Source organism: Miscanthus floridulus, chromosome 17 (assembly GCF_019320115.1).
Source record: "Miscanthus floridulus cultivar M001 chromosome 17, ASM1932011v1, whole genome shotgun sequence".
NCBI classification, from domain to species: domain Eukaryota; kingdom Viridiplantae; phylum Streptophyta; class Magnoliopsida; order Poales; family Poaceae; genus Miscanthus; species Miscanthus floridulus.
Window position 1 is genome coordinate 58,276,911 of NC_089596.1, and position 18,589 is coordinate 58,295,499.

The 18,589-nt window shown below is 46.9% G+C and overlaps 1 protein-coding gene across 1 annotated transcript; it reads right to left on the reverse strand.

Annotated features, from left to right (window-relative positions):
- Positions 1-13,711: 13,711 nt before the first annotated feature.
- LOC136517261 (pentatricopeptide repeat-containing protein At2g30100, chloroplastic-like) lies at positions 13,712-18,250 on the reverse strand. The gene is made up of 2 exons (XM_066510799.1): positions 17,368-18,250; positions 13,712-14,839 (listed from the first exon to the last, which is right to left on the reverse strand). Exons 1-2 carry the CDS (start codon positions 18,070-18,072, stop codon positions 14,066-14,068), a joined length of 1,479 nt encoding a protein of 492 aa, XP_066366896.1. The 5' UTR covers positions 18,073-18,250; the 3' UTR covers positions 13,712-14,065.
- Positions 18,251-18,589: the final 339 nt, after the last annotated feature.

An 18,589-nucleotide genomic window follows, 5' to 3' on the forward strand; every position in this document is an offset into this window, starting at 1 on the left:
TTTGCTACTAGCTAGTTTATACTTTGCATTCATGTACTCTATTTCTCTTTAGTGGTTTCATGCAATTTTAAGATCAGTTCAGCATGTTGTTTAGCATCAAAGTTCGCTTGCTCCGAGGTCGGAAGAGGTAACAAATCAATAGGAGCACATGGCACAAACCCATAAACAATCTCAAAAGGGCTTTTCTTAGTGGTAGAATGCTGTGAACAATTAAAAGCAAACTCAACATGAGGCAAGCACTCTTCCCACATTTTAATGTTCTTTTTCAAAACAACCCTAAGCAAAGTAGATAATGTTCTATTGACAACCTCAGTTTGTCCATCAGTTTGGGGATGACAAGTAGTGGAAAATAAAAGCTTACTCCCTAGCTTAGTCCACAAAGTTCTCCAAAAATGACTAAGAAATTTTGCATCCCGATTAGAAACAATGGTGTTAGGCACACCGTGCAATCGAACAATCTCACGAAAGAACAAATCAACAACATGTGTAGCATCATCGCTCTTATGACATGGTATGAAATGTGCCATTTTAGAAAATCTGTCCACAACAACAAACACACTATCCCTTCCCTTCTTTGTTCTAGGCAGTCCTAAAAGAAAATCCATTGAAATATCTTCCCACGGTGCACTTGGAATAGGAAGAGGCATGTATAAACCATGAGGATTAAGGCGTGACTTAGCTTTCTAGCATGTTGTGCAGCGAGCAACGAACCTCTCCACATCTCTCCTCATCTTGGGCCAAAAGAAATGACCAACAAGGATGTCCTCTGTCTTTTTCACACCAAAATGTCCCATGAGTCCTCCTCCATGTGCTTCCTGCAACAATAACAAACGCACGAAGCAAGCTAGAATGCATAGCTTGTTAGCTCGAAATACAAATCATCAGCAAGGATGAATTTGTTCCAAGTTTGTCCCTCTTTGGAATTCAGCAACACATCCTTGAAATCATCATCATGAGAATATTGTGCTTTAATTGTTTCTAATCCAAATATTTTGAAATGAAGTTTGGACAGCATGGTATAACACCTAGACAAAGCATCAGCAATGATGTTTTCTTTACCCTTCTTGTGTTTAATGACATAAGGGAAAGATTCAATGAACTCAACCCATTTAGCATTCCTACGGTTTAGTTTTGCTTGGCTTCGAATGTGTTTCAATGACTCATGATCAGAATGTATAACGAATTCTTTGGGCCATAAATAATGCTGCCATGTTTCCAAGGTTCTAACTAAAGTAAGCAATTTCTTATCATAAGTACAATAGTTTAGACTAGGCCCACTCAATTTTTTGCTAAAATATGCTATAGGTTTGCCATCTTGTAGCCGCACACCACCCAAACCAATTCCACTAGCATCACATTCAAGCTCAAAGGTTTTATTGAAATCAGGAAGTTGGAGCAAGGGTGCATGAGTTAACTTATCTTTGAGCATGTTGAAAGCATCCTATTGGCCTACAACCCAAGTGAAGGTTGCACCCTTCTTGGTGAGTTCATGCAGCAGGGCTGCAATGGTGCTGAAGTCCTTCACAAATCGACGGTAGAAACCAGCAAGTCCTAGAAAACTCCACACTTGTGTGACCATGTAGGGAACATGCCAGCTGTGTATGGCCTCAACCTTGGCTTGATCAACTTTGATTCCCTATGGTGTCACAACATATCCAAGAAAAGAGACTCGATCTGTGTAAAAGGTGCACTTCTCAAGGTTGCCAAACAAGTGTGCATCCCATAGAGCATTGAAAATGGCACGCAAATGATCAAGATGTTCCTCTAATGATATACTATATATCAAGATTGTCGATGAAATATGGTCGGTAGTCTACCTAGGGGTATGCCCAAGGTAGTAGATTATCAACAGATAGATGCGCAATCTACAAACAAGATGGTGACGCAAGATAGACACGAGGTTTTATCCAGGTTCGGCCGCAGTGAAGGCGTAATACCTACGTCCTGTGTATGATTGTATTGCTGTATGTCAATGAGAGATGTTTTTAGAGGGGTCCCCTACCCGCCTTATATAGTTCGAGGGCAGGGTTACAGATCTAGAAACTAATCCTAACCTGTTACAATTGCCATAGGTGGCCAGATAAGGATTCCTATTCTAACTGACCAGGATCTTGCTTGATCTCCAAATCTGCCTTGATTCCTTACACAGGACTCCGAATAGATTAGCCGGGCCACGCGTCGTCTTCTAGTGGGCCAGACCCCCTGGTCCGGGCTGGCCCAAGCCTAGCCGTAAGGGTATAGGGGTTAATACCCCCACAGCTAGTCCCCGAGCACCATGTATTATGCTGTGACACGCCGTTCAATCTCCTTCGGCTAATGCGATCCGTCTTCATGTCATCTCCAACTGGTTGAAACATTGACCAAGCGAATGTACCAGTATTTTGGTCAGAACAGAGAGCAGTAGACCATGATTATAGCTGAAGATTCCAGTTGTCCGAAGAATGCATGGTGCTCTAAAGAAAAAAGAAAAATATTTCTTTCCTAATCAAGTGTGCCCACTTGTATTTCTGAAAAGAAATGTAAGTGACCCTTGTACAATAGTAGTTATGGCCAACAGTCAGAGCGTAGGGGTCGATAAAATAAGCACATTCACCGCAAGGTGAAGTGTGCCCACTTAGTCCCCGAGCCTGATAGTAGGTGACGTAGGCACATGGTGCTAGGGTCTAAAAAGAATTCCCACTGAAGTTGAGAATCCAATCATCATACAAGCAATACGAGATGCATCGGCAGGTGCATCGTACCGATGTAGTCCCCGAGCTTGCTGGAAGGCGAGGTATTGGCCTTGTAGCAAGGTCTAAATAAATGCCTCTCAACTATATGTGAGTACAAATCACATGTAGCCAAGGAGAGCGGTCTCTGAGCAATGTTCGAAGAGTGGTCGGGGCAGTCCCCAAGCATGAGAGTGGTCAGAACAGTCCCCGAGCACGATGGTGGTCTGGTCAGTCTCCGAGCATGATGGTGGTCTAGATAGTCCCCAAGCACAATGGTGGTCTAGACAGTCCCCGAGCATAAGGATAGTCACGACAGTCCCTGAGCACGAGAAGTGTGGCAAAAAACCATATGCCACTTGTACTATTATTTTTTGTATTTATTTATTTACTTGCTCTGTCAAATCCAATCTGACATGTCTGGTCAAAAAAGTAGACGGGTATAGCACGTCATACTGCCTTTTTGTCTTTTCAAGCAAATAGTTGCGTGGCACCTGTAAGTAGGTGCGTCAGCGTGGGCCCTCCCACACTGGTAACGAAGAGGCGCAAATATTGGCATAGATCTCGAGGCTGTGAAAACAACCGTCTGCGGCACGTGCGCACGCCTCCTAAGAATCTCGGGCAGACGAAACGACATAACTCTTGGTTTAAATACAGTATAGGATAGGTAAGTTACTTTTTACTAAACCCCATTGCCATTCGTAGCCGCAGCCATTTCTTCCTCTCACCAACCCTAATACCTCCAAAATCACCACCAATCAATCCTCCGCCATTTCCTCGTTCATCAGCAAGACCAGATTCATGGCGAAAAGTGATGCGTAGAAGAAAGTAGGAGTCATGGCGAAGGAGTGGTGGAAATCGAGAAGCAACGAGCAGACCATTGAAGACCTCGTCACCGTGGGGGTACTCCACAACAAGGAGCTCATAGGATGGCGTGCGCCGGAGGGATCCACAACCAGGTGAGATCGTGGTGTTCGAAGACTTCTTTAAGCAGGGATTTGGGGTTCTGGTACATCCTTTTCTTCAGGGGCTCTGTCTTTTCTATGAGATTGGGATTTGTAATCTGCATCCCAACTCGATCCTCCTTGTCGCCACTTTCATACATCTTTGCAAAGCATATGGCGGCTTCCAGCCCCATTTCGATTTTTTCCGCCATCTTTTCTGTCTGTGGAAGAAAGGAAGCAGTGGTTCGAAGATAGCCGAGGGTGTGTACCTCAACCTCCATGGCGGCATGAAAGCCCAATACCTGCACTACCCATGGAACACGTTGCTAGACGACTGGTACAAGAAATGGTTCTACATCCGCAAAGAGCTGAACACGATTACACTGTATGACGTGGGGTACATTCCGGAGAAGAGGACAAGCTAGTCAGAGAAACCCGAGCACCTGGAACAGATTCTAGAAATATTTGGAATGATCCCGTGGAAAAAACTGGATGGTCCGAGCGTGGTCGGGAACTTCATCAGCCGACGGATCCAGCCCTACCAGAGGAGAGTACATTCTGGCTATGAATATCAAGGTAGCGCGGACCCGGCGAGGATGAGGCAGGAGGCGCTTGACAAAATCGAAGTCAAAGCCAGAATTGGAGAGCTATTTAACTTAGCTGATCCAAATTGTGCCTGATTGAACGACATCGAGCATGCTTTCAAGCTTGCCCGACCTCCCCCAAAGGTAACTCATCTTGCCCTGTACCCATAGTTTTATATTGTGGTAGGATAAGTGGAAACTTACTGTGTTCACCTATTTTTGTTACCCAGGTTAATGATCGAGATAGAGCGACAGTGTTTGTGTCGCCACCCCCTGGAGTGGAGTGGCCACAAGGAGCTGGTCCCACCACCCAGACCAGCGTCGAGATCGAAGACAAGGACGTCGACTGGGCAGTGCTCAGAGCTGGAGAGGAGGCAGTGGCCCTAGCCACTGGTAAGCGGCCGGCTGCCCCCAAATAGCCGAAGAAGAGATCAGCAACCACCCTGCTCACTAGGGCGGCGCTAAGTATCAATGAGCCCGAGGGGGGCCCAAAGGAGAAACCGGCCAGCAAGCGTCGACAGGCGATTTTTGCCTGGTCGGACGATGATGCAGAGGAGGGAGAGGATGCAGACACCTTTTGACTTGTCCCTCAAAAGAGGAGGAAACAACTGGAGTCAATGGGGCAAGGTGTCTCCTCCACGCCTATGGGACCCACATTGCTGATGGCGGTGAAGGATGCAGCCGGGTCGACCTCGGGAGTACCTAGGCAAGGAACGTGACCGGCGACAGGAGCGACAACTTGACCGAGCACGCCACTGGCCACTGCAGCGCAAAGGACAAGCGGCGGAGGGGTCGAGCACTAAGGCCCAGCGACAGTGCTGGATGTAGAGGGAGACCAGGAGTCACCCGCACAGCACGTGGAGCAAGCACGGCCAAAGAGACACGCCTTCACCACATCATTCCGCGCTTCCAACATGTAAGTATTTGTAACCTTGATGTAAGCTAGCAATTTGCATTGAATATGATTGCCTTCTGAACTTATCTCGGATGTACTAGCTCAGCGTCCACCGAAAGTGCAGACTAGCTAGCCAGAAGCGGCATGGCGCCACCAATAAGTGCAGAGAAGACTACTCAGCGGCTGACCATCGAGGAACCCATAGCAGAAGATCCGTCGGGGCCTCAGCAAACAAACAGTCAGACAACAGTCCCCGAGCAGGGGGTCGAGGTAAGAGTCGAGCCGAGCACGAGTGCTCCGAGCGCTAAACCTGCTGAGGGCAACACCTCAGCGTCAAGGGTAACAGAACAGACTGAGGAGCAGCGACCAGAGATGAGAGCATAGACCACGTTTGTCGATGTTGTAGCCCGTGGGAAGGCCATGGTGATCGCAGAAGCTGCTAACGCCGGACCAGCACCAAGACCCGAAGAAGAGCCCGAAGAGGACGAAGTGGAGGAGGTCCTAGGCCGTCCGTAGGACAAGCAACAACATGTGTATGTGTCGTGTTGGTAGAACGACCAATGGGTTGTCCATGAGAAAATCCTAGAGGTCGAAGAAACCAAGAAAGTTGAACGGGCGGTGAAACGGCTAGTGACGGAAGTGTAGGTAAGCTTCGCTTCACCCCCTGATCTTGTTGTCCAGTCACAGCTATCTTACTTAGCTATCTGCACACAGGACTTAATGAAGACCGCAAGGTACCACAAGAAATGCTTCGACCAGATCGAGGGGATTGCTACAAGCAACAAGGAGCTGACGGCGAAGGTGGAACGCTTGCGCCAGTAACTTGAAGCCGCCAACCATGAAAAGACGGTGCAAGAGTCCCAGAACCAGAACCTGGTCGTCCAGCTCAGTAATAAAGAGCGGGAAAGAACAAGTAAGTAGCCACTTTATCACAATGACTACTGATAAGTGCTGTTGCGTTGTTGGTAGTAACAGCTATAGTGCAGGCTTAGAAGTCAAAGTGGTCCGTCTCCGAGAGGAGAACAGTCATGCGGTTGTGGAGTGTGATCGCCTGAAAGAGGACAACAAAAAACTGGTGCAAGACCAGTCGCAGCTCCAGGACCACATGACCAAGATGACAGAGGAGCTGAAAGGTAAGTTTTCCAAACCCCTTTGCTCATTTTTGTTGCCTACCGTAGTTTGGTGTAATATAGCGTCTTAACAGTATGTACAGTTTGTAGTTATAAAAATCAATGCGAAGAAGCATCTGGAGGCCGTGATAAAAGACCGTGACGGCTAGAAGGCGCAGTGCCAAGAGATCACCAAGGATCATGACACCTAGAAAAACCGGTGCCAGGAGGTGGCAACGGGCATTTTGCCGGTCCTTAACCTCATCGATCCGGCGCTAGCAGAGGACGTGCCAAGGACGCCGCAACTGGGATTGATCGAGAGATGTCGAAAGGCACGGGGATGGTTCCAGGAGTTCGTGAAGGAGGCGGATGAGTACACAGGCACACATGTGCTAAGCATGGTACGTGCTCACTACCCCTTGATTGATCTCAAGTGCCTGGAGGCTGGATACCCAAAGGAGGTAGATCCAGACAAGGTTGAGGAGCTATGGATGACCCAGCTGGACTTGTCGGCGAAAATAATTGGCGGCATTAACCTGTGTGGAGGCACGACACCACCTGTATAGGGAATGCCATCAACAAGTCAGCTGGAAGCACCATCATTTTTAAGCCAACCGGCGAAGCCTGCGGTCTCGACCAGCCAGGCATCGGCGGGGCCATCTTCTTTAGCTCGATCAATGCTAGAGTCCCTGAGACCCTTGCACGATGTCAGGCCCAGCGAGCAGCAGGTGCCGCATGCCCCGACCAGCCAATAGTATAGGCTATAGCTGTGGAAGAAGATGTAGTTGTGTTATTGTAAACTTGGACCTTTTCAGGCAAGCTTGTAATAACGCAACTGTATATCAGCATAAGCTTGTTTGTTTTGTAGAAAACGTATTTAAGCTTGGATATCGTGTTGGTGTAACTAAGTGAGAACATGTTAGCGTTCTGTTTAGTTGTACTAGTTTAGTCAACACGTCATCCTGAAAGGTTTGTATGGCCCTAGTTTGTCTTGTGGTCAGAGTGTGAGGTGCGTAGCTTGTGCACACATAGACACACACAAGTCAAACCAGAGAGGACCTACCGATCACCCGTAGCGTAGAGAGTGGGGGGAACCGGAGACAGGGCCTGCTCTGAAAACCCAAGAAGGAATGGTGGTCAGTTTTAACTGGTTGAGTTAGAATAACAATAGACTTCGAAGTGACACATTAGAGTGGTCGGAGAAATCATAATAGCTTTATTGAATTAAATCGAAAGTACAAGAGGGGTACATATCTTAGTAGTTAAGCATAGAAATGCCTAAGCTTGTCGATGTGCCATGAATTGGGTACGTTTGTACCGTCCAGGTGAGCTAACCTGTAAGATGTTGGTCGTGTAACCTCCTTGATCATGAAGGGCCCTTCCCATGGGGTTGCGAGTTTGTGGATGCCAGCCTGATTCGTCTTCCACTTCAGGACTAGGTCCCCAACCATGAAGAACCGCTCCTTGACGTTCTTGTTGCAGTACCTGTGCAAAACAGCAAGGTATTTGGCTGTATGTATGAAAGAATCAAGCCGCTTCTCTTCAGCACTATTCACTTCTAGCTCCCATACTTCATTGGCCTTGTCTTCGTTGAAGTTCTCTACCCATGCTGATCTGAAGGCTATATTTGCTGGGAGCACTGCCTCAGTGCCATAAACCATAAAGTATGGTGATACGCCGGTATTGTGGCTGGGCTAGGTTCTGAGACCCCAAACCACGGCTGGTAACTCTTTGAGCCATCTTCCGGGAGCTTTGTTATTTTCTCTGTACATCCTCTTCTTTAGTGCGTCCAAGATCATACCATTTGCCCACTCAACCTGTCCATTAGCTCTAGGGTGCGCCACCGAGATGTATTTTACTACTATGCTCCTTTCATCGCAGAAGTCCCAAAAAGCGTTCCCGGTGAACTGAGTACCCAGATCAGTGATGATGCTGTTGGGTATGCCGAAGCGGTGGATGACCTGGTCGATGAACGTGACAGCCTTTTCTGAAGATGCCTTGACTAGGGGCATGTACTCTATCCACTTGGAAAATTTGTCGATCAGCACAAAGCCGCATGTACATTTCCCAGGGGCCGGTTTGAAAGGCCCGATCATATCCAGTCCCCAGCATGCAAAGGGCCAAGAGGCTGGTATTGTCTGAATCTCATGTGCTGGTACGTGGATTCTCTTGGCGAAGAACTGACAACCTTCACAATGGCGGACTAGCTTCTCTGCATCGGCTACGGCTGATAGCCAATAGAACCCTACTCGGAAAGCCTTGCCAACCAGCGTTCTTGAGGCCACGTGGTTGCCATAGGAGCCAGAGTGGATTTGGTCCAAGAGATGTTCACCATCCTCCTGGCTTATACACTTCATCAAGATTTCCTCCTTCGCGTTCTTGCGCCACAATTTGCCATCAACGAGCAGATACTGCTTGCTACGATGCATTAGGCGTTCGTTTTCTGTCCGATTGGTGTAACCGCTACCATCTGTCAGGTACTTGATGAAAGGTACTCTCTAGTCAGGCTCCTTAGTGGTCAGAGGTGGTTCGGTGGTGTTTGACGCCAGAACCGTAGCCACCAATAGCTGGTCTAGAGGCTTGTCGACCGCGGGATCTTCTTCTTCGATGGAAGGCATGAGCAGGTCTTGAACAAATACGGCATGTGGGACTTTGGCTCTGGATGATCCTAACTTTAACAGTGCATCTGCTGCTTGATTTTTGTCTCGGACCACAAGTGTGTACTTGATGCCATAGAACTTGCCTTCCAGCTTTCTGATCGATTTGAAGTAAGCATCCATCTTTTCGCTGGTCGTATCCTAGTCCTTGTTGAGTTGGTTGATGACCAGAGCTGAGTCTCCATAGACATAGAGACGTTTGACTCTGAGCTCGATCGCAATGCACTGACCATGTAGGCATGCTTCGTACTCGGCGGTGTTATTAGACGCTGGGAAATAAATCCGGAGGACGTATCGGAGCTGCTCCTTGGATGGTGATACGAAAAGGACTCCTGCTCCTGCACCATTGATGTTGAGAGAGCCATCGAAGTACATCTTCCAATACTCGTCGGGCCCCTGAGAGGCAGGTGTGCTTAAGTCTGTCCACTCGACGATGAAATCGACAAGTGCCTAAGACTTGATTGTAGTACGGCTTGCAAATTCCAAGGAGAATGGGCATAGCTCCATTGCCCATTTGACGATGCACCCATTTGCATCCTTGTTGCAAATGATGTCTCCCAGAGGGTACTCAGTCATGACCACCACGTGATATCCGTCGAAGTAGTGTTTCAACTTTCGGGATGTGATTAGTATGGCGTAGATCAGTTTCTAAATCTATGGGTACCTGGTCTTGGATTCATTGAGCACCTCACTGATGAAATAAACTAGTCACTGTACCTTGTAGATGTGGCTAGGCTCATCGCGCTCGACCACCATGGCAGTGGAGACCACTCGATTAGTTGCCGCAATGTAAAGCAGGAGGGTTTCATCTTCTCTAGGAGTAGTGAGGACCGGAGATGATGTAAGGAATTGTTTCAGCTGTGTAAAGGCAACATCTGCTTCCTCCGACCACTCAAACTTCTCGGATGCTTTGAGCAACTTGAAAAACGGTAGTCCTTTTTCGCCTAATCTTGATATGAAATGACTTAGGGCAGCCATGCATCCGGTAAGCTTCTAAACATCCTTCACCTTTTTGGGCGGCTTCATGTCCAAGACAACTTTTACCTTCTCTGGGTTAGGGCATATGCCGTCATGACTGACAACGTTGCCGAGCAATATACTAGATGAAACACCTAAGATACACTTCTTTGGGTTTAATTTCCATTGGAATGTGTTAAGAGCTGCAAAGGTACGTTCGAGGTTGTCAACAAGGGTGTATGCTTCTTTGGTTTTAACAACTACATCGTCAACATAAGCCTCGACGAGGTCATCTTTTATCTCGTCTTTGAGGCCGGCCTGTATGGTGCGTTGGTAGGTAGCCCCAACGTTCTTGAGCCTGAACGACATGGTCGTGTAATAGTAAGCGCTGAAGGGCATGATGAAGGATGTCTTGATCTGGTCGTCCTTTTTGAGAGCGATCTGGTGATAACCAGAGTAGCAATCAAGAAAGGAAAGCAACTCACAATTGGCAGTTGAATCTACGACCTCGTCTATGCGAGGTAAGCCAAAAGGATCTTTAGGGCAGTGTTTGTTGAGATCAGTGTAATCAACGCACATTCTCCATTCATTATTCTTTTTGCGTACAAGAACTAGGTTGGCTAACCACTCCGAATGATACACTTCTTTGATAAATCTGGCTGCCAAAAGCCATGTAACTTCTACCCTAATAGCCTCCTTTTTGTCGTGAGCAAAATGTCATAGCTTCTGCTTGATAGGTTTGGCCTTGCCGTCGACATTTAAGGAGTGCTCGATCAAGTTTCGAGGTACACCGAGCATGTCAGCGGGTTTCCATGCGAACACACTCATGTTGCTCCTCAAGAACCTGACGAGCGTGTCTTCCTATTTAGGATCTAGGTTGGCCCTGATAAGGGCCGTTTTGCTGGGATCACCATCGACCAGCTGGATCGCTTTGTGCTCTTTGGACTTGATGTTCTTGCGTGGGGCCTCGAGCTCTAGGATCTCTAGGTGGTCGGCTGGGGTCTTCTTGGTGTCGAGCGTGGTCTCGGCCATGCGAATAGAGAGGTCATGTGCCTCTGCTATTTTGAAGCTATCGTCCTCGCAGGTAAAAGCTGTGTACACGTTGCCCCTGAGAGTTAGAACCCCTTTCTCGATAGGCATCTTGAGCACCAAATACCTGTAGTGAGGTATGGCCATGAATTTGGTGAGCACTGGTCGACCAAGGATAGCATGGTAGGTGCCGTCGAAGTCAGCGACCACGAAGTTGACGTAGTCGGTGCAGAAGTGGTTCGGGGTACCAAATTACACAGGTAGCGTGATCTGCCCAAGAGGTGTGGAGCTCTATTTGGGGAGAACACCCCAGAACTATGCCTTGTATGGCTTGAGATCAGCCTGGGTTATCTTCAGGGCTAGCAAACTATTCTTGAATAGTATATCGATGGAACTACCGCCGTCAATCAGCACTCTGTCGAACTGAACCTTGTTGATACAAGGATCAAGAACCAGAGGAAAATGTTCTGGCTCAGGTATTGCAGCCCATTGGTCCTTTCTGCTGAAGGAGATCTCACGGTGAGACCAAGGAGGGAGCCACGGATCGGCGATGAGGTTATCGGTGTTGGCCACGTTCAAGCAAGTGCGGGCGAGCAGCTTACGTTCTCGTTTGGTCTCGATGGACACTTTGCCTCCAATGATGGTGTGGACGTGATCGGTTGGCTTGACATACTTGTGACGGGGATCTGCGTCTTCATCGTCGTTGTCCTCGTTACGCTGCTCCCCTGCGTCGTTAGGCTTGTTGGATGTATCTGGAGCCTGTTGGCGCGTGTAGATAGATTTGAGAACACGACAATTCTCCATGGTATGGTTTGACTTGGGATGGAGCTGGCAGGGTCCTTTCAATGCTTTGGCATAGTCTTCTTCGTAGTTGCGATGTCCGCCACCTTTTTTAACGGTGTTGACCTCGCCGTCGTCTTCTCGAGCATGCTTGCCCCTATAATCGTCACGACAATTACGCCACTGATTATGTTGGTCGCGGTGGTCGCGGGAATCGTTGCGCTGGTTGCGGCGATCAAAATTGTCATTCCAACCACGGTTGTCACGGTAGTCGTCGTGGTGTGGGGGTGGTCGGAGCGTGGAACCCTTGCTGCTTCTTCGATGATTATCTTTTTAGCATCATCGGCATCCGCATATTTTTTAGCTGTGGCTAGGAGCGCTGTAACTGATTCATGTCTCTTGTGGAGGAGCTTGTCCCTTAGGGCATCGTGGAAGCGGAGACCAGTGATGAAAGCCTCGATTGCCTCATTGTTAGAGATTTACGGGACCTTGATGCGCATCTCCGAGAAGCGTCAGACGTACTCGCATAGTGGCTCATCTTTGCGATCTCGAATCCGCTGTAGATCATATTTGTTGCCGGGTTGCTCGCAAGTAGCAATGAAGTTGTCGATGAATGCTTGCTTGAGCTCTTGCCAAGAATCAAAGTAGTTCGCTGGCAAGCTAACCAGCCATTGGTGGCCTGCATGGTCGACGGCGACTGGGAAGTAATTAGACATGACATGCTCGTTAGCCATGGCTGATCTACACGTGGTTTCAATGGCGTTTGATTTGATCCAATTCAAATTTAAATAGTCGAGGAAGTCAAGTGGACAAAATGTGTTATTCGGGATCGTGAAGTGAACTTTTTTTTTCGAAGTTCTTCAAATTTTCAAATATGGACCACTGAAACATGTTGGAAAAATATAATGAATGTGCAACCGGCGGCAATGCGATCGTTACTCTATCATGCGGTGCTAATACGATGTAGAACAAAATATATTAGTCAATGTGAAATTTCACGTACTTTTATTTATCGATGTATATTGATAAAGAATGACTCATGCCGAAACCACTAGTTTTCATCTAGCTGCAAGCCAGTCAAAACGTTATGCGCGCATAATCAAGATGGAAAAACATATATGGAAATCCAACTTGAATGGAAAATGTCTCGAGAGAATTTTGTTCCGTCAGGGTTTAGCCACTCCGAAATCATTGATTTTTGTTCTAGAACTAAAAAGAGACTTAATCACCCAAACAATTCAAATAGCCAGACACTTCTTAAATATGCCACCTCATCAGTCCTCAATGTGTTTTCAACTTTTCATGCTTTCAGATTCCGTGCAAGGAAATTTAAATTCCGCAGAAACGGCAGCCAAGGTGTCAAAGCAATTAAATAGCGCAGATGTCAAAGCGATTAAATAGTGCGTTTAATAACTTTTATAACGGATAGCTGGTTAGTGGTTACACAAAATCCGATATGACAAAACAAAATCATCTAGGCTGAGCAAGGCTGATAATAGAGCCAAGTGCTTGGCTATAAGTTAAGTTATAAGAGCAAGTCATACAATAGTTGTCTCATGTTTGTCTATAAAAAAGTTTTTGATTATTATGTACTATCATGTCTTACTTTCTCTTTTCTACTTCTTCTCACATACACTATTGTTTGAGCCTATAGATGTCTATGCTTCCGTGTCCAGCTTGTTGCTTGAATAGGAGCCAAGCTCTCTTCTCTCCTCCACATCAGAAAAAAAAATGCTGCCTGGGTTGACTATAAGCCCATCTCTAAGGCCCAGATGGTTTCTACGTATGCTGAAGTTTGTCGTCCATTCTAGCCTTAGTGAATTTTTGCAAAAGAATAGGTTCATAAGTTCATTTTATTATCCGGTACAGAGATCATAAACGAAGTAGCTATTCTATAAACGTCCATGCATCAAACCAAGTTATATTAAGCTATTGCTTCTCCATTAGTCGTTCCAAAGTCAGCCACAAGCCACACCACAACCAGGAAGAGAGATTTACCATGTAATATCGGTACAACTTTACCAGTGCAGTCCCAAAAGAACTGTACATTTAAGTAACGTATGGACATATTTATATAATAATAGAACTGTACATTACAAGTTTCCATCTTGCCGATCCCCTACAGGCTGCAGCAACGCACAGCTTTCAACAGCAACTGCATATGGTAACAGTAACACAGAAAACTTACATGTACCATATGGACTCTTCAGCAGCACTACAATAGTCCTGCTTACAACAAACAGCCAGTCGATAGCTCTATTTCGGTAAAAAATATACAAGGAACCATAATTATGTACCAACCGGTTCACCGGAAATGAAGCTTTCATCAGGGACAAGCATTTGAACCACCCACATTTTGTACCTGCCGTGACTGGATATATGACGAAGGGTTCATCAGAACTCTAAAGCATGTGCGCCATCCACAATTTGAATTTGCGGACATATAGATACACAATACAAGGTCCAATCAGATCTGTCTCAGATAGTCGCTTGCAGAGCTTCAAGTACGATTCTAGGCTGCCGGATTCCTGTATGTTCCTCCGCAGTGCAGTCAGTACAGCAGCTCTATCCAGGTAATCAGGAAACAAGCCCATGTCCAGCATCTGTACGAGTGTTTCTGAGGCATCTAGAATGAAGCCACCTTTGACATAGCCTCGCAGTAGCCATGACATAGAGTTCTTCCTTCTTCCGGCACTGGTTGACTCGACTCCTGCAAGCAAGCGGCGGACAGCAGCAGCTTCCCCTTGAGAAGCACAAATGGCCAATACAACATCATAGAGCTGTGTATCAGGTTCTCTGCCAAGAAGCTTCATTTCCCAAAGTTGGTGCTCAGCTTCCAAGCCGCAACCAGCACAAGTATACAATGACAGGAGCCTCTCATGCACAAGTCCTAGAACTTCACTGCTGCCCTCTTGTACTGCCCAGTTCGATAAAAGAACACCATCACTTAACAAATCCGATTGATACTTTTCGATACTATGCATGCTCTCAGCATCCAGTTCAGAAATTGAGCCATCCTTCACCGATGAATTTAATCTTCGCAAAGCCTTTGAGAATTCTTTTTGCTCTTTAACCAAGGCAGTCAACCCAATGAGATAACTATACACCTCAGGTTTGAGCCCAGTCTCCTTAAATTCAATGACCAATTTGACAGCATTCCGATAGTCTCCATCCATCTATCAGAAAAAAAAGTAACACAAAAAATTAGAACTTGAATTTAAATAAAAGTGCCATATGATAGCATTGGATGGCTTTTATAAGCAGATAGATTATATTGAATACTTGATTTAACATGTGTTTAGATAGAACAGATGGTAGATTATGCATCATCCTTTATAACCTTAAGCAGCATCGATGTCCTGAAGTTTGATTGGTATAATCTGGATATCATGAATCCATGTTATGGTTGGTATACTATGAATTACCAAGATAGAACATTTTGATTCTAGTATAACTAATCTGTTTATGTTATCCAATGTCCAGACTCTCATTGCAGTTCATACTCTAATATCAAAATGAATCACTGGAATACTCTGTCTTCTTGCTGTATGTTAAGTAAAGCCAAGGACTGCTAATCACATAGAAAAGTCTGTTGGAAAGTGCAGAACAGACACAGACTTCCTTTCAGGATGAGGGGACGTGTTACTGCTGCACTTCTTCTCATGGGTGACTACCATTGATTTCTTTCAGGTTTATTGGCGCCTTGTACAGAAAGAGGATATGCACTATAAGCAACATACCAATAGAGGTTTCTGTTCTTCCTATTCATATTTTATTTAGACATATACTTTGTATTCATTAATAGGAACAACCTTAGCAGCCAGGGACGTGGAACAATGCCAGTTCCTCGTCCCAAGAACGTCAATCTGGGAACAATTATGTCCCCGACCCAGGAACGACCGTGTTCCCAGTGTAAAAACCTTCTGCAAGTACCTTACCATGTTCCTCGACTCTGTCAATATGGGAACTTGGTAACTAAGGTAATAACATGTTAGAACAAAAAACAAAACTGATGGCATCCCTCTTCCCTGAATAGTTCAAATGCAACAGCGTTTCAAAGAGAAAAAAATAGGTCCAAAATGATCTCGTCTCCCAAAGTAGGGTCTGATGTTTTACCTAAAACTTACACAGTTACACCCATAAAATTTGATCATGCCCTGAGTATTTGGCTATAGCTTCGCTCAACTCTTTCTCCTCTACCAGAAATATGGCAGGTATTCACACCCAAAGAACAATGAAAAACTGAAGTTGGACAATTCTTTTGCCAAATGCTCCCTAATATTAAAAGCAAGCCCACAATAACTACCCAAACTTTATATCCATTCAGTTCATGACAACGGTGCTTATAGTGCAGGCTGCTATGACAAGATTGACCCTAGAAATACCTTATGATGCACAAGTTTAACCTAATAATTACCCTAGTATTGGGTATATGCCAAATATGACAACCAATGTGTTCCCTGCATGCCATAGAGAAACAGGGAGAAGGATTTGGCAATGAGTATTCAGCAAAACATTGCCCAGAAATATCTGGTCATGCACAAGTTAAATGGAACAAATACCCTAGTTCTGGCACACCAACTATAGACCAACTAGTGCACGTGATGTCTTAGATAAACACAGGGAGGGCTTGGCAACTAGCAGCATTTAGCAAAGTAATGGAAGGAATCCTTAGAATTTTGCCAGTTTCCATGGGGCGAAGTAAACAATTGCTAAATGATTTAGGCATTGGCGCTTAATTGAAATTTGGTATTAGCCACCCCTTGTCGACAAACCAAACCAACCCCAGATTTCTGAGGGTTAAACTAAAAGCATGCTCTAGATTATTAATTACTCCCTCCGTCCAAATTATAAGTCGCTTTGACTTTTTTGGTACATCAAATTTGTTATGTATCTAGACATACATTATATCTAGATACATAGCAATTTCGATGTACCACAAAAGTCAAAGTGACTTATAATTTGGAACGGGGGGAGTATTTGTTTATACTTGATAGGATGATACACATGTTGATTTTGATTCTAAATACAGCATGTTTTAAGAAGCTCTGTATGTGGAGCTGTTTTGCCAAACGGTTTACCAAAACGACTCCATCTCCACTGATGGAGCTGTTCATTGTGCTAAAGCAAAAAAAAACAGCTTCACTAGTGAAGTGGAGCCGTGCCAAACAGGGCCTACATATGCGAAACATGCCGACTACATTATAGCAGCACCCATGTGCTGGCAACTACCATGAAAGAGTCAATTAGGAACACATGAAATCTTAACAAGATTTAATAGGATTTGACCACAATATGAGTAGTCTGCTTCAAACAAGGATCACTGTAACCGTTGAAGTGCCACATACACATGCATTATTATTAATTTATAAAGGGTGAAAGACAAAGCATGTCTTATATACCAACAACTCAATACAGCTGGTCTGCCAACAACTTATCCGAAGGTACCATCACATACACGACAAACGAACAGTTTAGAAATCAGAAACTACAGGGCAACAAGCAGAAACCAGGTTGAACATTAGCACATCAGAAACATATATTGGTATCAGCAGCACACAATTTTAGAATAAAATGACCCAATAGTAGTCATTTTGCAGTAGCAAGCAGTAAACCAGGACCAGTTGAATGTTGAGACAAAACAAGGGAGAATTAAATTAAAACGGGTAAGAAGTGCAGGAATTGTGAGACGGGGCCTCTTTACCATCATCTTCCAGGCGAGGTAGCCAACGGGCCCTCCCCGCTCGCCGTCGCCGTTGGCTGAGCTGTGCTCCCCTCCTGCGCTGGCTCCGAGTCCCCCTCTCCTGAGCACGTCCCTGACGAACTCGACAGCGAGCTCCCTCTCCCCGCGGTCCCAGTAGAGCGCGACGGCCTTCTCCACGAGGCTGAACCCGGGGCGCAGCCCGACGCAGTCCATCTCCCCGAGCAGCGCGGCAACGTCGGCGACGTCCCCGCCGGCCCCCACGAGGCGCTCGATCAAGCCGCAGGCGATGGCGGCCATGAGCTCCATGGTCTCCCCGTCGACGCGGTTGGCGCGGCGGAGCCAGTCGAAGACCTCGAGCGCGCAGTAGGCGTCGCGCCCCTCCTGCGCGAAGTAGACAAGCACCAGCTGCAGCTCCCGCGGGGACAGCGCCGCGAGCGGGGCCTTGTCGGCCGCGACGGAGGCCGGCTCGCGCTCCAGGTGCTCGATGGCGGCGGCCAGGAGGCCGTCGGGCGCGGGCACGGTGGCGGCGGGGGAGAGGGACGGCGCCGCGGCATGGTCGAGGCGCAGGGAGCGCGGGGGCGGCGGGGGCCGGGGGGAGACTGACGACGCGGGGAGTCGCCGGGAGGAGGAGCGGGTGGATTGGGGAAAAGTGCCGCCGGCCGCCGCCGCCGCCGCCGCGGTGGTGGCGTGGGATGAGAGCGCCATGGGCAGGGATGGGGAGGGGCTAGGGTTGGGAGGCGGGCATGGGAGTGAGGCGGAGGATTTGGAGGCTTGGGTGTTGATGTGTGGGGAGGAGAAAGGGCGACGTGGCCCAAGCCAAGGAAGGGATGGCGGAACGGCGACGGCGACTGGGGCTGTCAGCTTTCCTGTGGGAGAGGAAGACCGGAAGACGCGGACTGCCGAGCGGTTTGTTGCATTGTCCCTTCTCGCTGTGACGGAGATCTGCAGACTGATCACGTATGAGACGACGCCAGGGAGACCACCACCGTTAGGGCTCTTTGGTTCGGGGGTAATCGTAATTTTTTTTGTTTGTTACGTGGGAATAGGAGTTCTGGTGCGAAGAGAAAGAGGAGTTTAGTGGACCAACTCTCATTAATCAATTTTGAGGGGTGGGAATTGAATGAGAGTTGTGTTTTTAGTAAAAAATAAGTAAGGGGGTGTTTAGATCCGGTGACTAAAATTTAGGAGGTGTCACGTGAAGATGTCGTACAGGGTGTTCAGA